General features: G+C 42.9%; 1 protein-coding gene across 5 annotated transcripts in view; it reads right to left on the reverse strand.

The window, feature by feature from the left end:
• Positions 1–13294: 13294 nt before the first annotated feature.
• nktr (natural killer cell triggering receptor) overlaps positions 13295–24342 on the reverse strand; it is an 82967-nt gene continuing 71919 nt past the window's right edge. For 3 of the 5 annotated variants that reach the window (XM_071414056.1, XM_071414062.1, XM_071414061.1), the window contains 4 exons: positions 20986–23877; positions 20514–20657; positions 18641–18733; positions 13295–16514 (listed from right to left, as the gene is read on the reverse strand). In XM_071414056.1, the coding sequence (XP_071270157.1) occupies positions 16451–16514; positions 18641–18733; positions 20514–20657; positions 20986–23877 (3193 nt within the window). In that variant the 3' untranslated portion in view covers positions 13295–16450. The remainder of the gene's footprint in view (positions 16515–18640; positions 18734–20513; positions 20658–20985; positions 23878–24342) is intronic. The other 2 variants (XM_071414060.1, XM_071414059.1) reach the window with 2 other exon arrangements.

Here is a 24342-nt window from a genome sequence, read left to right on the forward strand (position 1 = left end):
TCTATGCTGCTGTGTAACTAGATGTTTCTATGCTGCTGTGTTACTAGATGTTTTTCTCTATGCTGCTGTGTAACTAGATGTTTCTATGCTGCTGTGTTACTAGATGTTTCTATGCTGCTGTGTAACTAGATGTTTCTCTCTATGCTGCTGTGTTACTAGATGTTTCTCTCTATGCTGCTGTGTAACTAGATGTTTCTATGCTGCTGTGTAACTAGATGTTTCTATGCTGCTGTGTAACTAGATGTTTCTATGCTGCTGTGTTACTAGATGTTTCTCTCTATGCTGCTGTGTAACTAGATGTTTCTCTCTATGCTGCTGTGTAACTAGATGTTTCTCTCTATGCTGCTGTGTAACTAGATGTTTCTCTCTATGCTGCTGTGTAACTAGATGTTTCTATGCTGCTGTGTTACTAGATGCTGCTGTGTTACTAGATGTTTCTCTCTATGCTGCTGTGTAACTAGATGTTTCTCTCTATGCTGCTGTGTAACTAGATGTTTCTCTCTATGCTGCTGTGTAACTAGATGTTTCTATGCTGCTGTGTAACTAGATGTTTCTATGCTGCTGTGTAACTAGATGTTTCTATGCTGCTGTGTTACTAGATGTTTCTATGCTGCTGTGTAACTAGATGTTTCTATGCTGCTGTGTTACTAGATGTTTCTATGCTGCTGTGTAACTAGATGTTTCTATGCTGCTGTGTTACTAGATGTTTCTATGCTGCTTTGTAACTAGATGTTTCTATGCTGCTGTGTAACTAGATGTTTCTATGCTGCTGTGTTACTAGATGTTTCTCACTATGCTGCTGTGTTACTAGATGTTTCTATGCTGCTGTGTAACTAGATGTTTCTATGCTGCTGTGTTACTATATGTTTCTATGCTGCTGTGTAACTAGATGTTTCTATGCTGCTGTGTTACTAGATGTTTCTATGCTGCTGTGTAACTAGATGTTTCTATGCTGCTGTGTAACTAGATGTTTCTATGCTGCTGTGTAACTAGATGTTTCTATGCTGCTGTGTAACTAGATGTTTCTATGCTGCTGTGTTACTAGATGTTTCTATGCTGCTGTGTAACTAGATGTTTCTCTCTATGCTGCTGTGTAACTAGATGTTTCTCTCTATGCTGCTGTGTAACTAGATGTTTCTCTCTATGCTGCTGTGTAACTAGATGTTTCTCTCTATGCTGCTGTGTAACTAGATGTTTCTATGCTGCTGTGTTACTAGATGTTTCTATGCTGCTGTGTTACTAATGTTTCTATGCTGCTGTGTTACTAGATGTTTCTATGCTGCTGTGTTACTAGATGTTTCTATGCTGCTGTGTTACTAGATGTTTCCCTCTATGCTGCTGTGTAACTAGATGTTTCTATGTTGCTGTGTAACTAGATGTTTCTCTCTCTGCTGCTGTGTAACTAGATGTTTCTATGCTGCTGTGTAACTAGATGTTTCTCTCTATGCTGCTGTGTAACTAGATGTTTCTCTCTATGCTGCTGTGTAACTAGATGTTTCTCTCTATGCTGCTGTGTAACTAGATGTTTCTATGCTGCTGTGTAACTAGATGTTTCTCTCTATGCTGCTGTGTTACTAGATGTTTCTGTGCTGCTGTGTTACTAGATGTTTCTGTGCTGCTGTGTTACTAGATGTTTCTATGCTGCTGTGTAACTAGATGTTTCTATGCTGCTGTGTAACTAGATGTTTCTATGCTGCTGTGTTACTAGATGTTTTTCTCTATGCTGCTGTGTTACTAGATGTTTCTCTCTATGCTGCTGTGTAACTAGATGTTTCTATGCTGCTGTGTTACTAGATGTTTCTATGCTGCTGTGTAACTAGATGTTTCTATGCTGCTGCGTTACTAGATGTTTCTATGCTGCTGTGTAACTAGATGTTTCTCTCTATGCTGCTGTGTTACTAGATGTTTCTCTCTATGCTGCTGTGTAACTAGATGTTTCTATGCTGCTGTGTAACTAGATGTTTCTATGCTGCTGTGTAACTAGATGTTTCTATGCTGCTGTGTTACTAGATGTTTCTCTCTATGCTGCTGTGTTACTAGATGTTTCTCTCTATGCTGCTGTGTAACTAGATGTTTCTCTCTATGCTGCTGTGTAACTAGATGTTTCTCTCTATGCTGCTGTGTAACTAGATGTGTCTATGCTGCTGTGTAACTAGATGTTTCTATGCTGCTGTGTTACTAGATGTTTCTATGCTGCTGTGTTACTAGATGTTTCTCTCTATGCTGCTGTGTAACTAGATGTTTCTCTCTATGCTGCTGTGTAACTAGATGTTTCTCTCTATGCTGCTGTGTAACTAGATGTTTCTATGCTGCTGTGTAACTAGATGTTTCTATGCTGCTGTGTTACTAGATGTTTCTATGCTGCTGTGTAACTAGATGTTTCTATGCTGCTGTGTAACTAGATGTTTCTCTCTCTGCTGCTGTGTTACTAGATGTTTCTGTGCTGCTGTGTTACTAGATGTTTCTGTGCTGCTGTGTTACTAGATGTTTCTATGCTGCTGTGTAACTAGATGTTTCTATGCTGCTGTGTAACTAGATGTTTCTATGCTGCTGTGTTACTAGATGTTTCTATGCTGCTGTGTAACTAGATGGTTCTCGCTATGCGGCTGTGTAACTAGATGTTTCTATGCTGCTGTGTAACTAGATGTTTCTATGCTGCTGTGTAACTAGATGTTTCTCTCTATGCTGCTGTGTAACTAGATGTTTCTCTCTATGCTGCTGTGTAACTAGATGTGTCTATGCTGCTGTGTAACTAGATGTGTCTATGCTGCTGTGTAACTAGATGTTTCTCTCTATGCTGCTGTGTAACTAGATGTTTCTCTCTATGCTGCTGTGTAACTAGATGTTTCTCTCTATGCTGCTGTGTAACTAGATGTTTCTATGCTGCTGTGTAACTAGATGTTTCTATGCTGCTGTGTTACTAGATGTTTCTATGCTGCTGTGTTACTAGATGTTTCTATGCTGCTGTGTAACTAGATGTTTCTATGCTGCTGTGTAACTAGATGTTTCTCTCTATGCTGCTGTGTTACTAGATGTTTCTGTGCTGCTGTGTTACTAGATGTTTCTGTGCTGCTGTGTTACTAGATGTTTCTATGCTGCTGTGTAACTAGATGTTTCTATGCTGCTGTGTTACTAGATGTTTTTCTCTATGCTGCTGTGTAACTAGATGTTTCTATGCTGCTGTGTTACTAGATGTTTCTATGCTGCTGTGTAACTAGATGTTTCTCTCTATGCTGCTGTGTTACTAGATGTTTCTCTCTATGCTGCTGTGTAACTAGATGTTTCTATGCTGCTGTGTAACTAGATGTTTCTATGCTGCTGTGTAACTAGATGTTTCTATGCTGCTGTGTTACTAGATGTTTCTCTCTATGCTGCTGTGTAACTAGATGTTTCTCTCTATGCTGCTGTGTAACTAGATGTTTCTCTCTATGCTGCTGTGTAACTAGATGTTTCTCTCTATGCTGCTGTGTAACTAGATGTTTCTATGCTGCTGTGTTACTAGATGTTTCTATGCTGCTGTGTTACTAGATGTTTCTCTCTATGCTGCTGTGTAACTAGATGTTTCTCTCTATGCTGCTGTGTAACTAGATGTTTCTCTCTATGCTGCTGTGTAACTAGATGTTTCTATGCTGCTGTGTAACTAGATGTTTCTATGCTGCTGTGTAACTAGATGTTTCTATGCTGCTGTGTTACTAGATGTTTCTATGCTGCTGTGTAACTAGATGTTTCTATGCTGCTGTGTTACTAGATGTTTCTATGCTGCTGTGTAACTAGATGTTTCTATGCTGCTGTGTTACTAGATGTTTCTATGCTGCTTTGTAACTAGATGTTTCTATTCTGCTGTGTAACTAGATGTTTCTATGCTGCTGTGTTACTAGATGTTTCTCACTATGCTGCTGTGTTACTAGATGTTTCTATGCTGCTGTGTAACTAGATGTTTCTATGCTGCTGTGTTACTAGATGTTTCTATGCTGCTGTGTAACTAGATGTTTCTATGCTGCTGTGTTACTAGATGTTTCTATGCTGCTGTGTAACTAGATGTTTCTATGCTGCTGTGTAACTAGATGTTTCTATGCTGCTGTGTAACTAGATGTTTCTATGCTGCTGTGTAACTAGATGTTTCTATGCTGCTGTGTTACTAGATGTTTCTATGCTGCTGTGTAACTAGATGTTTCTATGCTGCTGTGTAACTAGATGTTTCTCTCTATGCTGCTGTGTAACTAGATGTTTCTCTCTATGCTGCTGTGTAACTAGATGTTTCTCTCTATGCTGCTGTGTAACTAGATGTTTCTATGCTGCTGTGTAACTAGATGTTTCTATGCTGCTGTGTAACTAGATGTTTCTATGCTGCTGTGTTACTAGATGTTTCTATGCTCCTGTGTTACTAGATGTTTCTATGCTGCTGTGTAACTAGATGTTTCTCTCTATGCTGCGGTGTAACTAGATGTTTCTATGCTGCTGTGTTACTAGATGTTTCTATGCTGCTGTGTAACTAGATGTTTATATGCTGCTGTGTTACTAGATGTTTCTCTCTATGCTGCTGTGTAACTAGATGTTTCTATGCTGCTGTGTAACTAGATGTTTCTATGCTGCTGTGTAACTAGATCTTTCTCTCTATGCTGCTGTGTTACTAGATGTTTCTCACTATGCTGCTTTGTAACTAGATGTTTCTATGCTGCTGTGTAACTAGATGTTTCTATGCTGCTGTGTAACTAGATGTTTCTCTCTATGCTGCTGTGTTACTAGATGTTTCTGTGCTGCTGTGTTACTAGATGTTTCTGTGCTGCTGTGTTACTAGATGTTTCTATGCTGCTGTGTAACTAGATGTTTCTATGCTGCTGTGTAACTAGATGTTTCTATGCTGCTGTGTTACTAGATGTTTTTCTCTATGCTGCTGTGTTACTAGATGTTTCTCTCTATGCTGCTGTGTAACTAGATGTTTCTATGCTGCTGTGTTACTAGATGTTTCTATGCTGCTGTGTAACTAGATGTTTCTATGCTGCTGCGTTACTAGATGTTTCTATGCTGCTGTGTAACTAGATGTTTCTCTCTATGCTGCTGTGTTACTAGATGTTTCTCTCTATGCTGCTGTGTAACTAGATGTTTCTATGCTGCTGTGTAACTAGATGTTTCTATGCTGCTGTGTAACTAGATGTTTCTATGCTGCTGTGTTACTAGATGTTTCTCTCTATGCTGCTGTGTTACTAGATGTTTCTCTCTATGCTGCTGTGTAACTAGATGTTTCTCTCTATGCTGCTGTGTAACTAGATGTTTCTCTCTATGCTGCTGTGTAACTAGATGTGTCTATGCTGCTGTGTAACTAGATGTTTCTATGCTGCTGTGTTACTAGATGTTTCTATGCTGCTGTGTTACTAGATGTTTCTCTCTATGCTGCTGTGTAACTAGATGTTTCTCTCTATGCTGCTGTGTAACTAGATGTTTCTCTCTATGCTGCTGTGTAACTAGATGTTTCTATGCTGCTGTGTAACTAGATGTTTCTATGCTGCTGTGTTACTAGATGTTTCTATGCTGCTGTGTAACTAGATGTTTCTTCTCTCTGCTGCTGTGTTACTAGATGTTTCTGTGCTGCTGTGTTACTAGATGTTTCTGTGCTGCTGTGTTACTAGATGTTTCTATGCTGCTGTGTAACTAGATGTTTCTATGCTGCTGTGTTACTAGATGTTTTTCTCTATGCTGCTGTGTAACTAGATGTTTCTATGCTGCTGTGTTACTAGATGTTTCTATGCTGCTGTGTTACTAGATGTTTCTCTCTATGCTGCTGTGTAACTAGATGTTTCTCTCTATGCTGCTGTGTAACTAGATGTTTCTCTCTATGCTGCTGTGTAACTAGATGTTTCTCTCTATGCTGCTGTGTAACTAGATGTTTCTATGCTGCTGTGTTACTAGATGTTTCTATGCTGCTGTGTAACTAGATGTTTCTATGCTGCTGTGTTACTAGATGTTTCTATGCTGCTGTGTAACTAGATGTTTCTATGCTGCTGTGTTACTAGATGTTTCTATGCTGCTGTGTAACTAGATGTTTCTATGCTGCTGTGTAACTAGATGTTTCTATGCTGCTGTGTTACTAGATGTTTCTCACTATGCTGCTGTGTTACTAGATGTTTCTATGCTGCTGTGTTACTAGATGTTTCTATGCTGCTGTGTAACTAGATGTTTCTATGCTGCTGTGTTACTAGATGTTTCTATGCTGCTGTGTAACTAGATGTTTCTATGCTGCTGTGTTACTAGATGTTTCTATGCTGCTGTGTAACTAGATGTTTCTATGCTGCTGTGTAACTAGATGTTTCTCTCTATGCTGCTGTGTAACTAGATGTTTCTATGCTGCTGTGTAACTAGATGTTTCTATGCTGCTGTGTAACTAGATGTTTCTATGCTGCTGTGTAACTAGATGTTTCTCTCTATGCTGCTGTGTAACTAGATGTTTCTCTCTATGCTGCTGTGTAACTAGATGCTGCTCTCTATGCTGCTGTGTATACTAGATGTTTCTATGCTGCTGTGTTACTAGATGTTTCTCTCTATGCTGCTGTGTAACTAGATGTTTCTCTCTATGCTGCTGTGTAACTAGATGTTTCTATGCTGCTGTGTTACTAGATGTTTCTATGCTGCTGTGTTACTAGATGTTTCTATGCTGCTGTGTAACTAGATGTTTCTATGCTGCTGTGTAACTAGATGTTTCTCTCTATGCTGCTGTGTTACTAGATGTTTCTGTGCTGCTGTGTTACTAGATGTTTCTATGCTGCTGTGTTACTAGATGTTTCCTTATGCTGCTGTGTAACTAGATGTTCTCTCTATGCTGCTGTGTAACTAGATGTTTCTATGCTGCTGTGTTACTAGATGTTTTCTCTATGCTGCTGTGTAACTAGATGTTTCTATGCTGCTGTGTTACTAGATGTTTCTCTCTATGCTGCTGTGTAACTAGATGTTTCTCTCTATGCTGCTGTGTAACTAGATGTTTCTCTCTATGCTGCTGTGTAACTAGATGTTCTCTCTATGCTGCTGTGTAACTAGATGTTTCTATGCTGCTGTGTTACTAGATGTTTCTATTCTGCTGTGTTACTAGATGTTTCTCTCTATGCTGCTGTGTAACTAGATGTTTCTCTCTATGCTGCTGTGTAACTAGATGTTTCTCTCTATGCTGCTGTGTAACTAGATGTTTCTATGCTGCTGTGTAACTAGATGTTTCTATGCTGCTGTGTTACTAGATGTTTCTATGCTGCTGTGTAACTAGATGTTTCTATGCTGCTGTGTTACTAGATGTTTCTATGCTGCTGTGTAACTAGATGTTTCTATGCTGCTGTGTTACTAGATGTTTCTATGCTGCTTTGTAACTAGATGTTTCTATGCTGCTGTGTAACTAGATGTTTCTATGCTGCTGTGTTACTAGATGTTTCTCACTATGCTGCTGTGTTACTAGATGTTTCTATGCTGCTGTGTAACTAGATGTTTCTATGCTGCTGTGTTACTAGATGTTTCTATGCTGCTGTGTAACTAGATGTTTCTATGCTGCTGTGTTACTAGATGTTTCTATGCTGCTGTGTAACTAGATGTTTCTATGCTGCTGTGTAACTAGATGTTTCTATGCTGCTGTGTAACTAGATGTTTCTCTCTATGCTGCTGTGTAACTAGATGTTTCTCTCTATGCTGCTGTGTAACTAGATGTTTCTCTCTATGCTGCTGTGTAACTAGATGTTTCTATGCTGCTGTGTAACTAGATGTTTCTATGCTGCTGTGTAACTAGATGTTTCTATGCTGCTGTGTTACTAGATGTTTCTATGCTCCTGTGTTACTAGATGTTTCTATGCTCCTGTGTTACTAGATGTTTCTCTCTATGCTGCTGTGTAACTAGATGTTTCTATGCTGCTGTGTTACTAGATGTTTCTATGCTGCTGTGTAACTAGATGTTTATATGCTGCTGTGTTACTAGATGTTTCTCTCTATGCTGCTGTGTAACTAGATGTTTCTATGCTGCTGTGTAACTAGATGTTTCTATGCTGCTGTGTAACTAGATCTTTCTCTCTATGCTGCTGTGTTACTAGATGTTTCTCACTATGCTGCTTTGTAACTAGATGTTTCTATGCTGCTGTGTAACTAGATGTTTCTATGCTGCTGTGTTACTAGATGTTTCTATGCTGCTGTGTTACTAGATGTTTCTATGCTGCTGTGTTACTAGATGTTTCTATGCTGCTGTGTAACTAGATGTTTCTATGCTGCTGTGTAACTAGATGTTTCTATGCTGCTGTGTAACTAGATGTTTCTCTCTATGCTGCTGTGTAACTAGATGTTTCTCTCTATGCTGCTGTGTAACTAGATGTTTCTCTCTATGCTGCTGTGTAACTAGATGTTTCCCTCTATGCTGCTGTGTAACTAGATGTTTCTATGCTGCTGTGTAACTAGATGTTTCTATGCTGCTTTGTTACTAGATGTTTCTCTCTATGCTGCTGTGTAACTAGATGTTTCTATGCTGCTGTGTAACTAGATGTTTCTATGCTGCTGTGTTACTAGATGTTTCTATGCTGCTGTGTTACTAGATGTTTATATGCTGCTGTGTTACTAGATGTTTCTATGCTGCTGTGTAACTAGATGTTTCTATGCTGCTGTGTTACTAGATATTTCTATATTGCTGTGTTACTAGATGTTTCTATGCTGCTGTGTTACTAGATGTTTCTATGCTGCTGTGTAACTAGATGTTTCTCTCTATGCTGCTGTGTAACTAGATGTTTCTATGCTGCTGTGTTACTAGATGTTTCTATGCTGCTGTGTTACTAGATGTTTCTCTCTATGCTGCTGTGTAACTAGAAGTTTCTATGCTGCTGTGTAACTAGATGTTTCTCTCTATGCTGCTGTGTTACTAGATGTTTCTCACTATGCTGCTTTGTAACTAGATGTTTCTATGCTGCTGTGTAACTAGATGTTTCTATGCTGCTGTGTAACTATATGTTTCTATGCTGCTGTGTAACTAGATGTTTCTCTCTATGCTGCTGTGTAACTAGATGTTTCTATGCTGCTGTGTAACTAGATGTTTCTATGCTGCTGTGTAACTAGATGTTTCTCTCTATGCTGCTGTGTAACTAGATGTTTCTCTCTATGCTGCTGTGTAACTAGATGTTTCTCTCTATGCTGCTGTGTTACTAGATGTTTCTCTCTATGCTGCTGTGTAACTAGATGTTTCCCTCTATGCTGCTGTGTAACTAGATGTTTCTATGCTGCTGTGTAACTAGATGTTTCTATGCTGCTGTGTAACTAGATCTTTCTCTCTATGCTGCTTTGTTACTAGATGTTTCTCTCTATGCTGCTGTGTAACTAGATGTTTCTATGCTGCTGTGTTACTAGATGTTTCTATGCTGCTGTGTTACTAGATGTTTATATGCTGCTGTGTTACTAGATGTTTCTATGCTGCTGTGTAACTAGATGTTTCTATGCTGCTGTGTTACTAGATATTTCTATATTGCTGTGTTAGATGTTTCTATGCTGCTGTGTTACTAGATGTTTCTATGCTGCTGTGTAACTAGATGTTTCTCTCTATGCTGCTGTGTAACTAGATGTTTCTATGCTGCTGTGTTACTAGATGTTTCTATGTTGCTGTGTTACTAGATGTTTCTCTCTATGCTGCTGTGTTACTAGAAGTTTCTATGCTGCTGTGTAACTAGATGTTTCTCTCTATGCTGCTGTGTTACTAGATGTTTCTCACTATGCTGCTGTGTAACTAGATGTTTCTCACTATGCTGCTGTGTAACTAGATGTTTCTATGCTGCTGTGTAACTAGATGTTTCTATGCTGCTGTGTAACTAGATGTTTCTATGCTGCTGTGTTACTAGATGTTTCTATGCTGCTGTGTTACTAGATGTTTCTATGCTGCTGTGTAACTAGATGTTTCTATGCTGCTGTGTAACTAGATGTGTCTCTCTATGCTGCTGTGTAACTAGATGTTTCTATGCTGCTGTGTAACTAGATGTTTCTCTCTATGCTGCTGTGTAACTAGATGTTTCTCTCTATGCTGCTGTGTAACTAGATGTTTCTCTCTATGCTGCTGTGTAACTAGATGTTTCTCTCTATGCTGCTGTGTAACTAGATGTTTCTATGCTGCTGTGTAACTAGATGTTTCTCTCTATGCTGCTGTGTAACTAGATGTTTCTCTCTATGCTGCTGTGTTACTAGATGTTTCTCTCTATGCTGCTGTGTAACTAGATGTTTCCCTCTATGCTGCTGTGTAACTAGATGTTTCTATGCTGCTGTGTAACTAGATGTTTCTATGCTGCTGTGTAACTAGATCTTTCTCTCTATGCTGCTTTGTTACTAGATGTTTCTCTCTATGCTGCTGTGTAACTAGATGTTTCTATGCTGCTGTGTTACTAGATGTTTCTATGCTGCTGTGTTACTAGATGTTTATATGCTGCTGTGTTACTAGATGTTTCTATGCTGCTGTGTAACTAGATGTTTCTCTATGCTGCTGTGTTACTAGATATTTCTATATTGCTGTGTTACTAGATGTTTCTATGCTGCTGTGTTACTAGATGTGTCTCTATGCTGCTGTGTAACTAGATGTTTCTCTCTATGCTGCTGTGTAACTAGATGTTTCTCTATGCTGCTGTGTTACTAGATGTTTCTATGCTGCTGTGTTACTAGATGTTTCTCTCTATGCTGCTGTGTTACTAGAAGTTTCTATGCTGCTGTGTAACTAGATGTTTCTCTCTATGCTGCTGTGTTACTAGATGTTTCTCACTATGCTGCTGTGTAACTAGATGTTTCTATGCTGCTGTGTAACTAGATGTTTCTATGCTGCTGTGTTACTAGATGTTTCTATGCTGCTGTGTTACTAGATGTTTCTATGCTGCTGTGTTACTAGATGTTTCTATGCTGCTGTGTAACTAGATGTTTCTATGCTGCTGTGTAACTAGATGTTTCTATGCTGCTGTGTAACTAGATGTTTCTCTCTATGCTGCTGTGTAACTAGATGTTTCTCTCTATGCTGCTGTGTAACTAGATGTTTCTCTCTATGCTGCTGTGTAACTAGATGTTTCTCTCTATGCTGCTGTGTAACTAGATGTTTCTCTCTATGCTGCTGTGTAACTAGATGTTTCTATGCTGCTGTGTAACTAGATGTTTCTATGCTGCTGTGTTACTAGATGTTTCTATGCTGCTGTGTTACTAGATGTTTCTATGCTGCTGTGTAACTAGATGTTTCTCTCTATGCTGCTGTGTAACTAGATGTTTCTATGCTGCTGTGTTACTAGATGTTTCTATGCTGCTGTGTAACTAGATGTTTCTATGCTGCTGTGTAACTAGATGTTTCTCTCTATGCTGCTGTGTAACTAGATGTTTCTCTCTATGCTGCTGTGTTACTAGATGTTTCTCACTATGCTGCTTTAACTAGATGTTTCTATGCTGCTGTGTTACTAGATGTTTCTATGCTGCTGTGTTACTAGATGTTTCTATGCTGCTGTGTTACTAGATGTTTCTATGCTGCTGTGTTACTAGATGTTTCTATGCTGCTGTGTTACTAGATGTTTCTATGCTGCTGTGTAACTAGATGTTTCTATGCTGCTGTGTTACTAGATGTTTCTATGCTGCTGTGTTACTAGATGTTTCTATGCTGCTATGTTTCTATGCTGCTGTGTTACTAGATGTTTCTATGCTGCTGTGTTACTAGATGTTTCCCTCTATGCTGCTGTGTAACTAGATGTTTCTATGCTGCTGTGTAACTAGATGTTTCTCTCTATGCTGCTGTGTAACTAGATGTTTCTCTCTATGCTGCTGTGTAACTAGATGTTTCTATGCTGCTGTGTAACTAGATGTTTCTATGCTGCTGTGTTACTAGATGTTTCTCTCTATGCTGCTGTGTTACTAGATGTTTCTCTCTATGCTGCTGTGTTATTAGATGTTTCTATGCTGCTGTGTTACTAGATGTTTCTATGCTGCTGTGTAACTAGATGTTTCTATGCTGCTGTGTAACTAGATGTTTCTATGCTGCTGTGTTACTAGATGTTTCTATGCTGCTGTGTAACTAGATGTTTCTATGCTGCTGTGTTACTAGATGTTTCTCTCTATGCTGCTGTGTTACTAGATGTTTCTCTCTATGCTGCTGTGTTACTAGATGTTTCTATGCTGCTGTGTTACTAGATGTTTCTATGCTGCTGTGTAACTAGATGTTTCTATGCTGCTGTGTAACTAGATGTTTCTATGCTGCTGTGTTACTAGATGTTTCTGTGCTGCTGTGTAACTAGATGTTGTAGTGGATGGGCTACAGGAACGTGAATAATGATTACCTTGTTGTATTGGATGGGCTACAGGTACGTGATTAATGATTACCTTGTTGTAGTGGATGGGCTACAGGAACATGACTAACGATTACCTTGTTGTATTGGATGGGCTACAGGAACGTGATTAATGATTACCTTGTTGTCGTGGATGGGCTACAGGAACGTGATTAATGATTACCTTGTTGTAGTGGATGGGCTACAGGAACGTGATTAATGATTACCTTGTTGTCGTGGATGGGCTACAGGAACGTGATTAATGATTACCTTGTTGTAGTGGATGGGCTACAGGAACGTGATTAATGATTACCTTGTTGTCGTGGATGGGCTACAGGAACATGATTAATGATTACCTTGTTGTAGTGGATGGGCTACAGGAACGTGATTAATGATTACCTTGTTGTAGTGGATGGGCTACAGGAACGTGATTAATGATTACCTTGTTGTAGTGGATGGGCTACAGGAACGTGACTAATGATTACCTTGTTGTAGTGGATGGGCTACAGGAACGTGATTAATGATTACCTTGTTGTAGTGGATGGGCTACAGGGAGTGGAATTAGACTCATACATTATTATGTTGCTTCAAATTACATTGACTAACACAATTAATATTGGCTCTTTTAATCAGACTAAAGCACTTGTGTTCATCACGGTAGTCTGACTAAATATATCATTAGCCTGTGGTCTCTGGGCCATCAGAGGGATAACTATTAATTGTCACAGAAAAAAAGATTCTCACTGAAGGATCTCTGTTGGAATATTTAAAAAAGGAGGTACATTGTGTGCATCTCAGAGAATACATGTAAATACAGGAGGGGGCTGGAGACGCGCCAGAGGCCCCTCGATCACAGCTGCCTGCTCTACAGTAGACCATAGTGAACCTGTTCTACAGTAGACCATAGTGAACCTGTTCTATAGTAGACCATACAGTAGACCATACAGTAGAGCAGTGGGTGTCAGCCCTGTCGCCTCTGACCATAGAACAGTGTCCATACCAGAAAATCAACACCGAACAAATTAGAAAATGCAAAAGCCTTACTTGAGTTTTAATGTTTGAATGCAGCCTTTTCAAAGACCGCAGGATACAGACATCTCGTCAATACACGTTGTACATTCATGAAACTATTGAGGCAAAATAACTGTTAGAACAATGAAAATATTCAGTGAAAAACTAAACAGGCATTTCTCTTCTGTAATCACTGGCTCAAAAATGGAAGAAAACCTGACCTGAACTTGACTAATAAGAAACGAATTTCCTTTGCAAAACATTGGTATAGTTTGCTGCGGTATATACTAATGAGAATGATCCAGTACCAACCACTACTAACCCAGGGTTCTCCCCAGGATTTGTTAACAATGTGGCGCTGCAGAATACGGCCAAGGGGGCAGTGCCCTTTGGATCCAGAATGTTTTTTTGCGTTTTTGAACGTCAAACTGCCATTTCCTGCAATCTAGAGAAAACAATTGTACTTTTATGACAAGAAAAATAAACAATAAACACCTCCTGCTAACCAGTATTAACCAACCAGAGAGCCCCTGTCCTGCCTCCCGTCTCACCCTGTCCTGCCTCCCGTCTCACCCTGTCCAAGCAGCTTAAGGTATTGCTTTTCTTCCTTTACCCACATGATGTGTGGTGACCGCCATTTAAATGCAAACTAGCAAATACATTTATAACACATTGATCATTCTCAAACAAAAACATTAGAACTTGTCTATCATAAACTCAACATTGGATCAGTTTCTTGCTTGATGTACATTCAGTTATTTCAGTGTATAAAATCAAAACTAAATAAAATGAATTTTAAAAAACAAATTAAAACTGTGTTAGGAATAAACAAATATACAGAGCCTTCAGAAAGGATTCACAACCTTGACTTATTACACATTTTGTTGTTACAGCCTGAATATAAAATTGATTAAATTTAGATGTTGTGTCACTGGCCTACACACAATACCCCATAATATCAAAGTGGAATTATGTATTATTTTTTACAAATTAATAAAAAATGAATAACTGAAATGTCTTGAGTCAATAAGTATTCAACCTCTTTGTTATGACAAGGAGCCTAAATAAGTTCAGGAGTAAAAATGTGCTGAACAAGTCACATAATAATTTGCATGGACTCACTGTGTGTAATAATAGTCTTTAACATGATTTTTGAAAGACTACCTCATCTCTGTACCCCACACACACAATTATCTGTACTGTCCCTCAATCGAGCAGTGAATTTCAAACACAAAGACCAAGAAGGTTGTCCAAAGCCTCGCAAAGAAGGGCCCCTATTGGTAGATAGACTTTTTAAAAAGCAGACATTGAATATCCCTTTCAGCATGGTGAAGTTATTACTTACACTTTGGATGGTGTATCAATTCACCCAGTCACTACAAAGATACAGGCTTCCTAACTCAGTTGCCGGAGAGGAAGGAAACCACTCAGGGATTTCACAATGAGGCCAATGGTGACTTTAAAACAGTTACAGAGTTTAATGGCTGTGATAGGAGAGAACTGAGGATGGATCAACAACCTTGTAGCTACTCTACAATACTAACCTAATTGACAGAGTGAAAAAAATTAAGTCTGTACAGAATAACAAATATTCCAAAACATGCATCCTGTTTGCATTAAGGCACTAAAGTAAAACTGTCAAAAATGTGGCATCTGTAAGAACTAGGAGTCTTTCAGGATAAAAATAAATGCAATAGAGCTAAGCAGGTAAAATCCTAGAGGAAAACCTGGTTCAGTCTGCTTTCCACCAGAGATTAATTCACCTTTCAGCAGGACAATAACCTAAAACACAAGGCCAAATATACACTGCAGTTACTTACCAAGAAGACATTGAATGTTCCTGAGTGGCTTAATTATGTATGGCAAGACTTGAAAATGATCAACAACCAATTTGACAAAGCTTGAAGAATTTAAAAAAGAATAATGTGCAAATGTTGTACAATCCAGGTGTGGAAAGCTCTGAGAGACTTACCCAGAAACACTCACAGCTGTAATCGCTCTGAGAGACTTACCCAGAAATACTCACAGCTATAATCGCTGCCAGGGATGTGAATATTTACATAAAGGAGATATTTCTGTATTTAACTTCCAATAAATTAGCAAGAATGTCTAAAAACATGTTTTCACTTTGTCATTAGAGGTTTTTGTGTGCAGATGTGTGAGAGAAAATATATAATTAATCCATTTTGAATTCAGGTTCTAACAAAATGTGGAATAAGTCAAGGGGTATGAATGCTTTCTGATAGCCACACAAATGACATACAGGTCATTACTTTTCCCTCTATATAAGAAGTAAACAAATAAGTTCCCAATAGAAGATGAGAGAACAAAAGGAGGCATGTATAGTAGCCTGGTCCCAGATCTGTTTGTACTCTTGTCCAGTTCGGTATGACAATGAGTAGCCTGGTCCCAGATCTGTTTGTACTCTTGTCCAGTTCGGTATGACAATGAGTAGCCTGGTCCCAGATCTGTTTGTACTCTTGTCCAGTTCGGTATGACAATGAGTAGCCTGGTCCCAGATCTGTTTGTACTCTTGTCCAGTTCGGTATGACACTGAGTGACAGGGAGGGTAGGCATGATAGCTGTATAGACCCACATGAATCATGAACCAGATCAGCCCACATGAATCATCAGGACAGAAACAGACTCATGAATCATCAGGACCAAGACACTCATGAATCATCAGGACAGAGACAGACTCATGAATCATCAGGACAGAGACAGACTCATGAATCATCAGGACCAAGACACTCATGAGTCATCAGGACAGAGACAGACTCATGAGTCATCAGGACAGAGACAGACTCATGAGTCATCAGGACAGAGACAGACTCATGAGTCATCAGGACAGAGACAGACTCATGAGTCATCAGGACAGAGACAGACTCATCAGGATCAGAGACAGACTCATGAGGACAGACTCATGAGGACAGACTCATGAGTCATCAGGACAGACTCATGAGTCATGAGGACAGACTCATGAGTCATCAGGACAGACTCATGAGTCATCAGGACAGACTCATGAGTCATCAGGACAGACTCATGAGTCATCAGGACAGACTCATGAGTCATCAGGACAGACTCATGAGTCATCAGGACAGACTCATGAGTCATCAGGACAGACTCATGAGTCATCAGGACAGAGACGGTAACAGACATGGTCCAGATCAGCTGTATCTTCCACTGTGACTCCAGTGTCGGGAGGAGCTGCGACTAGAGGAGTGGTAGGACCTGCAGAGGGACAGACACATGAATGAGGGAAAACAGTGAAAATATAACTAAATATTTCACTTTAGTCTAGTTAAGTGGATGGTTAGACTCTTAAAAATGTTTTTAAGGCCTCCCAGGTGGCGCAGTGGCCACCAGAGACTCTGGGTTCGAGCCCAGGCTCTGTCGCAGCCGGCCACGACCGGGAGACCCATGGGGCGGCGCACAATTGGCCCAGCATCGTCCGGGTTAGGGAGGGTTTGCCTTGTGCGGCTTGGTTGGGTTGTGTTTCGGAGGACGCATGGCTCTCGACCTTCGTCTCTCCCGAGTCCGTACGGGAGTTGTAGCGATGAGACAAGACAGTAACTACTAACAATTGGATACCACGAAATTGGGGAGAACCCCCCACCCCCCCAGAAAAATAATACATAAAAAATAAAAAATAGTGGAGTCACTTTAGCAAGAGGAGAAGAGAACAGTTAATTAACCTGGGTGAGAATATACCTGTCAGGTGGGGGGGTTGAGAATATACCTGTCAGGTGGGGGGGTTGAGAATATACCTGTCAGGTGGGGGTGTGAGAATATACCTGTCAGGGGGTTGGGGGTGAGAATATACCTGTCAGGGGGTTGGGGGTGAGAATATACCTGTCAGGGGGTTGGGGGTGAGAATATACCTGTCAGGTGGGGGGGTGAGAATATACCTGTCAGGTGGGGGGGTTGAGAATATACCTGTCAGGGGGTTGGGGGTGGGGAATATACCTGTCAGGTGGGGGGGGGGTTGAGAATATACCTGTCAGGGGGTTGGGGGTGAGAATATACCTGTCAGGGGGTGAGAATATACCTGTCAGGTGGGGGGTTGAGAATATACCTGTCAGGTGGGGGTGAGAATATAACTGTCAGGTGGGGGTGAGAATATACCTGTCAGGGGGTTGGGGGTGAGAATATACCTGTCAGGGGGTTGGGGGTGAGAATATACCTGTCAGGGGGTGGGGGGTGAGAATATACCTGTCAGGTGGGGGGTTGAGAATATATCTGTCAGGTGGGGGGGTTGAGAATATACCTGTCAGGGAGTGAGAATATACCTGTCAGGGAGTGAGAATATACCTGTCAGGTGGGGGGGTGAGAATATACCTGTCAGGTGGGGGGGTTGAGAATATACCTGTCAGGTGGGGGTGAGAATATACCTGTCAGGTGGGGGTGAGAATATACCTGTCAGGGGGTTGGGGGTGAGAATATACCTGTCAGGGGGTTGGGGGTGAGAATATACCTGTCAGGGGGTTGGGGGTGAGAATATACCTGTCAGGTGGGGGGGTGAGAATATACCTGTCAGGTGGGGGGGGTTGAGAATATACCTGTCAGGGGGTTGGGGGTGAGAATATACCTGTCAGGGGGTTGGGGGTGAGAATATACCTGTCAGGGGGTTGGGGGTGAGAATATACCTGTCAGGTGGGGGGTTGAGAATATACCTGTCAGGGGGTTGGGGGTGAGAATATACCTGTCAGGGGGTGGGGGGTGAGAATATACCTGTCAGGTGGGGGGTTGAGAATATACCTGTCAGGGGGTGGGGGTTGAGAATATACCTGTCAGGGGGTGGGGGGGTGAGAATATACCTGTCAGGGGGTGGGGGGGTGAGAATATACCTGTCAGGGGGTGGGGGGGTGAGCATATACCTGTCAGGTGGGGGGTTGAGAATATACCTGTCAGGTGGGTGTGTGAGAATATACCTGTCAGGTGGGGGTGTGAGAATATACCTGTCAGGTGGGGGGGTGAGAATATACCTGTCAGGTGGGGGGGTGAGAATATACCTGTCAGGTGGGGGGTTGAGAATATACCTGTCAGGGGGTGGGGGGTGAGAATATACCTGTCAGGTGGGGGGTTTGAGAATATACCTGTCAGGTGGGGGGGTTGAGAATATACCTGTCAGGTGGGGGGGTGAGAATATACCTGTCAGATGTGTGTGTGAGGGGGGGGGTTGAGAATATACTTGTCAGGTGGGGGGTTGAGAATATACCTGTCAGGTGGGGGGGTGAGAATATACCTGTCAGGTGGGGGGGTGAGAATATACCTGTCAGGTGGGGGTGAGAATATACCTGTCAGATGGGGGGTGTTGAGAATATACCTGTCTGATGTTTGTGTGAGGGGGCTCTTACCTGGAGCTCCTGTAGCTATCACTCCTTCTCCCACGTCTCCTGCTGGAGCTGCGGCTACGACTCCGACTGGAGGAAGTGTCATAGGAGTCAGACCTGTGTTAAGATAGACAAAGGAGTGTTCACTAAAGTATTAAAGTATTCACCCTTCATCCAAATACACACTGCATTTGTAAATTATTCAGACCCCTTTTCCCACACTGTTACCTTGTTCTAAAATTTATTCGTATTTGTTTTCCCCTCAATCTACAATCAATACCCAACAATGACAAAGCAAAAAGAGTTCGACATTTTTGTAAATGTATTGAAAATAAATAACAGAAATACATTTTACATAAGTATTCAGACCCTTTGCTATGAGACTTGAAATTGAGCTCAGGTGCATCCTGTTTCCATTGATCATCCTTGAGATGTTTCTACAAGTTGATTGGAGTCCACCTGTGGTAAATTCAATTGATTGGAAAGGCACACACCTGTCTATATAATGTCCCACAGTTGACAGTGAATGTCAGAGAACAAACCAAGCCCTGAGGTCGAAGAAATTGTCTATAGAGCTCAGAGACAGGATTGTGTCGAGGCACAGATCTGGGGAAGGGTATCAAAACATTTCTGCAGCACAGGAAGGTCACCAAGAACACAGTGGCCTCCATCATTCTTAAATGGAAGAAGTTTGGAACCACCAAGACTCTTCCTAGAGCTGGCTGCCCGGCCAAACTGAGTCATCAGAGGGGAAGGGCCTTGGTCAGGGAGGTGACCAAGAACCCAATGGTCACTGGCAGAGCTCTATAATTCCTCTGTGGAGATGGGAGAACCTTCCAGAAGGGCAACCATCTCTGCAGCACTCCACCAATCAGGCCTTTATGGTAGAGTGGCCAGATGGAAGCCACTCCTCAGTAAAAGGCATATAACAGCCCGCTTGGAGTTTGCCAAAAGGCACCTAAAGGACTCTCAGACAATGAGAAGACAAGATTCTCTGGTCTGATGAAACCAAGATTGAACACTTTGGCCTGAATGCTAAGCATCACGTCTGGAGGAAACCTGGCACCCTCCCTACGGTGAAGCATGGGGGCGGCAGCATCATACTGTGGGGATGTTTTTCAGCGGCAGGGACTGGGAGACTAGTCAGGATCGAAGGAAAGATGAACGGAGCAAAGTACAGAGAGATCCTTGATGAAAACCTGATCCAGAGCGCTCAGGACCTCAGACTGGGGTGAAGGTTTACCTTCCAACAGGACAACGACCTTAAGCACACAGCCAAGACAACGCAGGAGTGGCTTCGGGACAAGTCTCTGAATGTCCTTGAGTGGCCCAGCCAGAGCCCGGACTTGAACCAGATCGAACATCTCTGGAGAGACCTGAAAATAGCTGTGCAGCGACGTTCCTCATCCAACCTGACAGAGCTTGAGAGGATCTGCAGAGAAGAATGAGAGAAACTCCCCAAATACAGGTGTGCCAAGCTTGTAGCGTCATACCCATGAAGACTCAAGGCTGTAATCGCTGCCAAAGGTGCTTCAACAAAGTACTGAGTAAAGGGTCTGAATACTTATGTAAATGTGATCTTTCAGTTTTTATTCTTTCAAATAAATGTTGCTTTGTCATTGTGGGGTATTGGGTGTAGATTGATGACGAAAACCCCCAATATAAATCAATTTTAAAATAAGACTTAATATAACAAAATGGGGAAAAAGTCAAAGGGTCTGAATACTTTCCGAATGTACTGTAGCTGGAGTTTACCCACAAACCCCAAAAATGTATATTTGGAATGTTGATGCACATGTAGAGAAACCATGGAGACATGACTGAGGAGGACAGATGGACAGGTCTAGATGGTCTACATTGAGGAGGACAGATGGATAGGTCTACTTGTCTAGTCTACCTGGATCTCCTGCGTCGATCATGGGAACGGCTTCTGGAATTACTTCTACTATAGGTCCGACTATGACTGTTGTAGCTGCGGTAGGTGATGCTGCGGGACCGGGAGCGCCCTCTGGGATACCTCCTCCTACTCCTGCTCCGACTCCTAGGAGAAGAGTTCCAGATTAAATCAGAGTATTTCTGTCCCGTCCATATCAGACCTGTAGATCATAAAACCTGGATATGTTGCATAAATTACCTTTATATTACACAAACCAGACATTACCTGGCTACATATCAAAATAACATCAATAATTTCAGTCAGTCAACCAGCCGGCCGGCCACCCAACCAGTCAGTCGGTCAGCCAACCAGCCAGTAAACCAGTCAATCAGTAAACCGCCCAGTCAGTCAGTAAGACAGACAGCCAGTAAACCCTCCAGTCAGTCAGCCAGTAAGTAAGTAAGCCAGTAAGTAAGTAAGCCAGTCAGCAAACCTGGAGGAGTAGCTGGAGGAGCGTGATCTATTCCTGGAGCGGCTGGAGGAGGGGGATCTTCCTCTGGACCGGGACCTGTGGGAATGGCTAGACCCCGACCGGGACCTCCTGCTGCCCCGCTTCTCCTCCGTGGCCCCTCCCCCGGTTCCAGCTGCAGACCTCTCCTCACTGGAACTGCTGTCCTGGTTCCTGGGCCTTTGGTTCAGTCTGGCCGTCTTCCGTACCTCGTCGAAAAGCGACCCCGGACGCACCCGGCTCTGGCTCTTGATCTGGATGCTGACTCCCCCCTGGGTCCTCCCGCCTTGGCTCTGGGTCCTGCTACCCTGGGGCCTGATGCCTTCCTGGGGCTGGGTCCGGGACCAACTGTGCTCCGGGAGTCTGGTGGGGAGCAGATGAGCCATGGAGGAGGGGTTTGGGTTCAGGGCTTGCAGAGCAGCCATCCCCTTTAGAGGCTTCCATTTGGGGTCGACAGGAGGACCAGCGGCTCTGCCTGCTGCAGTTTCCTGCTGCTCGACACTAGCTAGCATCACAGCTGGCAGAGAGGCTGTACACTGTGGATCTTTAACAGGTGAGAGAAGCACGTCTCCCTTCTTTAAGGAGCGACTCAGAGGAGACAGTGTTTTCAGACTGATATCTGGTGCCTGTTGGCCTGGTGGCTCGGTAGTGGGGTCAGGGAGGTCATGTTCTGGGGTGCAGATCTCCATATCGTCTACCATCTCTGGCTGATCCATCTTTGGCAGGTTAGCAGTGAGGTCCTGAGGTTTTGTGTGTTTTGGGTTTGAGTTGGCAGTTGGTTTAGCTTTCAGTTCTTTGGTCATCTCTGCTGCATCTTCCACGCTGTGAGGCGTTGGCTGTACTGAACTGTTTCTGTTGGGTGAAGCAGGACTTTCCTTGTCCTCCTTTTCCAGACGTGGGGATTTGCCAGGTCTTCCCCTGACAGCTCTCTGAGGACTATCCTTTACAGCAGCATGTTTTTGCTCCAGACGTTTTTCTTTCTGGGACTCATCCTCCTCCTCTTCCTCTCCAAACTCCATTGGCGGCTGCCAGTGGAATGTCTCCTTCAGCTTCTGGTGTTTCCTCTTGGACCGCTTCGACTTGACCTTTGACCTGTGGGAGCCAGACTTGGCAGAGCTCCTCCTCTTGTGTTTGTGTTTACGTTTGTTCTTCTTCCTGCTCTTGTGTCTCTCTGCCTCGGGGCCCTTCTCAGGGCTCCCCTCCAATGGGGTGGCATTATGTACAGGTGCAGGAAGCAGCAACACAGAGGTTCCAGGGGCTTTGTTCATCTTGCTGTGTGACCGCACATGGTGTTCGTGTTCTGACTCGGAGCTGGCCTCGCCCTCCTCCTTCTCTGACAGGAAGACCTTGGGCTCGGTGGTGGCCATCTTGGGCAGCACCTTCTCAGAGTCGCTCTCAGAGTCCCACCCAGCGAGAGCTGCTAGTCTCTGGTCAGGAATCTCTGCTGACCTAACATCAGGCTTCTGGTTGTTCACCAGGCTGGTCTTTCTGCCTAGTTTATCCCCGTCACTGTCCCACTCTGACCTACTGCTGGGTTCCTCCAAGGACTTTTGGTTTGGTTTCAGACTTTTTGCTTCCGTTTCCTGACGACGTTGGTCTTCTGATAAGGTGCCAAAGAGCTTCGGTCCCTTGGAGCCATTCTGCCTGGGCCCAGGACTGTGTTCGCTGGCTGTTCCGTCCTCAGAGTCAGATGAAAACATGTTGATCTGGGAGTCAGGCGCTTTGAGGTACTTATCCAGGTTCTTGATCCGCTTCAGAGAGTTGTAGTACTGCTTCCAGCCCTTGTCTATAGTCTTGTCTAAAGTCTTGTCTAGGTCTCTCTTGTGAGAGTCATATGAGTCTGACCTGCTGTAGGAGGAGGATCTGCTGTAGTAGTGACCTGGTGACCGTATCCTGGACCGTGAGTGACTCCTGGAGTGACTGTGAGACCGGCTGTAGGACCTGCTCCTGTAGGAGCCGCTGGGTGATCTTCTCTGGTGTCTGTGGCTCTTAGAGCCACGGCTCTTTTCCAGGTGGGAGTTCTCTGGGTGGGTCTCAGATGTACTGGGGGCTGTGGGGCCTATGGGGGACAGGCAGGCCGGGGTCGTCTTGGTCTTGACCTCCTGGACTCGGACGTAGGAGGGTTTCCATGGTTTCTGGCCGGGCTTCCAGCGTGAGGGAGGGGGACTGTCACTCATGGGTATGACAGGGGCGTTCTCAGGGGCTGGGGTGGCAGGGAGGGCTGTGCCTTTGGTCTCTACACCCTTCACTGCCCCTGCGGCGTCTGGCTTTAGCCTGCTGACGTCAGCCATCTTGGGCTTCTTGGAGGATCTGGTTGCCTTTCTCCTCCTGAGCCGGGACAAAGACCTGGACCTGGATCTGTACCGGGATCTGGATCGAGACCTGGATGTGGACCTTGACATGGATAGAGACCTGCTTCTGGAGTGAGACAGACTCCTGGACTGGGAGTAAGACATAGACCTGCCCCTGGATCTGGAGCGGCTAGGTGTGTAGGAACTGGAGTCTCTGGATGAAGGGGAGGAGTGACGCCGCTTGCCCGACCCGGAGCACTGCTTCCTGGGGGAGCGTCTGTGGGCGGAAGGGGTCCGGGACACGGAGAGGGACCTTCTCTCAATATCACCAGGATTTGACCCCTGACCCTCTCGGACGGGCGACTGTTTTGGCTCTTTGCTCTTGGTGGACTCCTTTTTTTGTCTCTTGGCATGTTTGCGTTTCTTGGCCTTCTTGCGCTTGGCTTTCTTCTTCTCCTTCCTGTGTTTGCGGTGCTGGCTGGAGCGGTCAGAGCTGTGGCCTGAGGAGCACTCCGGGGACTGGGACCATGGGGAGTCACTCCTGGTGCGGTCTCCCTCCCATCTGCTGGAACAACGGTCATTCAATCTGTTAAATCAAGATCCCACCCTCAGAGAGAACAGTCGAACTGACCTCAAGGTTTCAAACAATACTATAGTAGCTATGTATTATATATATATATATATATATAGTAGTTATAGTAGCTATGTATTATATATAGTAGTTAAAGTAGCTATGTATTATATATATATATATATATATATATATATAGTAGTTAAAGTAGCTATGTATTATATATATATATATATATATAGTAGTTATAGTAGCTATGTATTATATATAGTAGTTATAGTAGCTATGTATTATATATATATATAGTAGTTATAGTAGCTATGTATTATATATAGTAGTTATAGTAGCTATGTATTATATATAGTAGTTATAGTAGCTATGTATTATATATAGTAGTTATAGTAACTATGTATTATATATAGTAGTTATAGTAGCTATGTATTATATATAGTAGTTATAGTAGCTATGTATTATATATAG

The sequence above is a fragment of the Salvelinus alpinus genome, chromosome 8 (assembly GCF_045679555.1).
Source record: "Salvelinus alpinus chromosome 8, SLU_Salpinus.1, whole genome shotgun sequence".
Taxonomy (NCBI): Eukaryota; Metazoa; Chordata; class Actinopteri; order Salmoniformes; family Salmonidae; genus Salvelinus; species Salvelinus alpinus.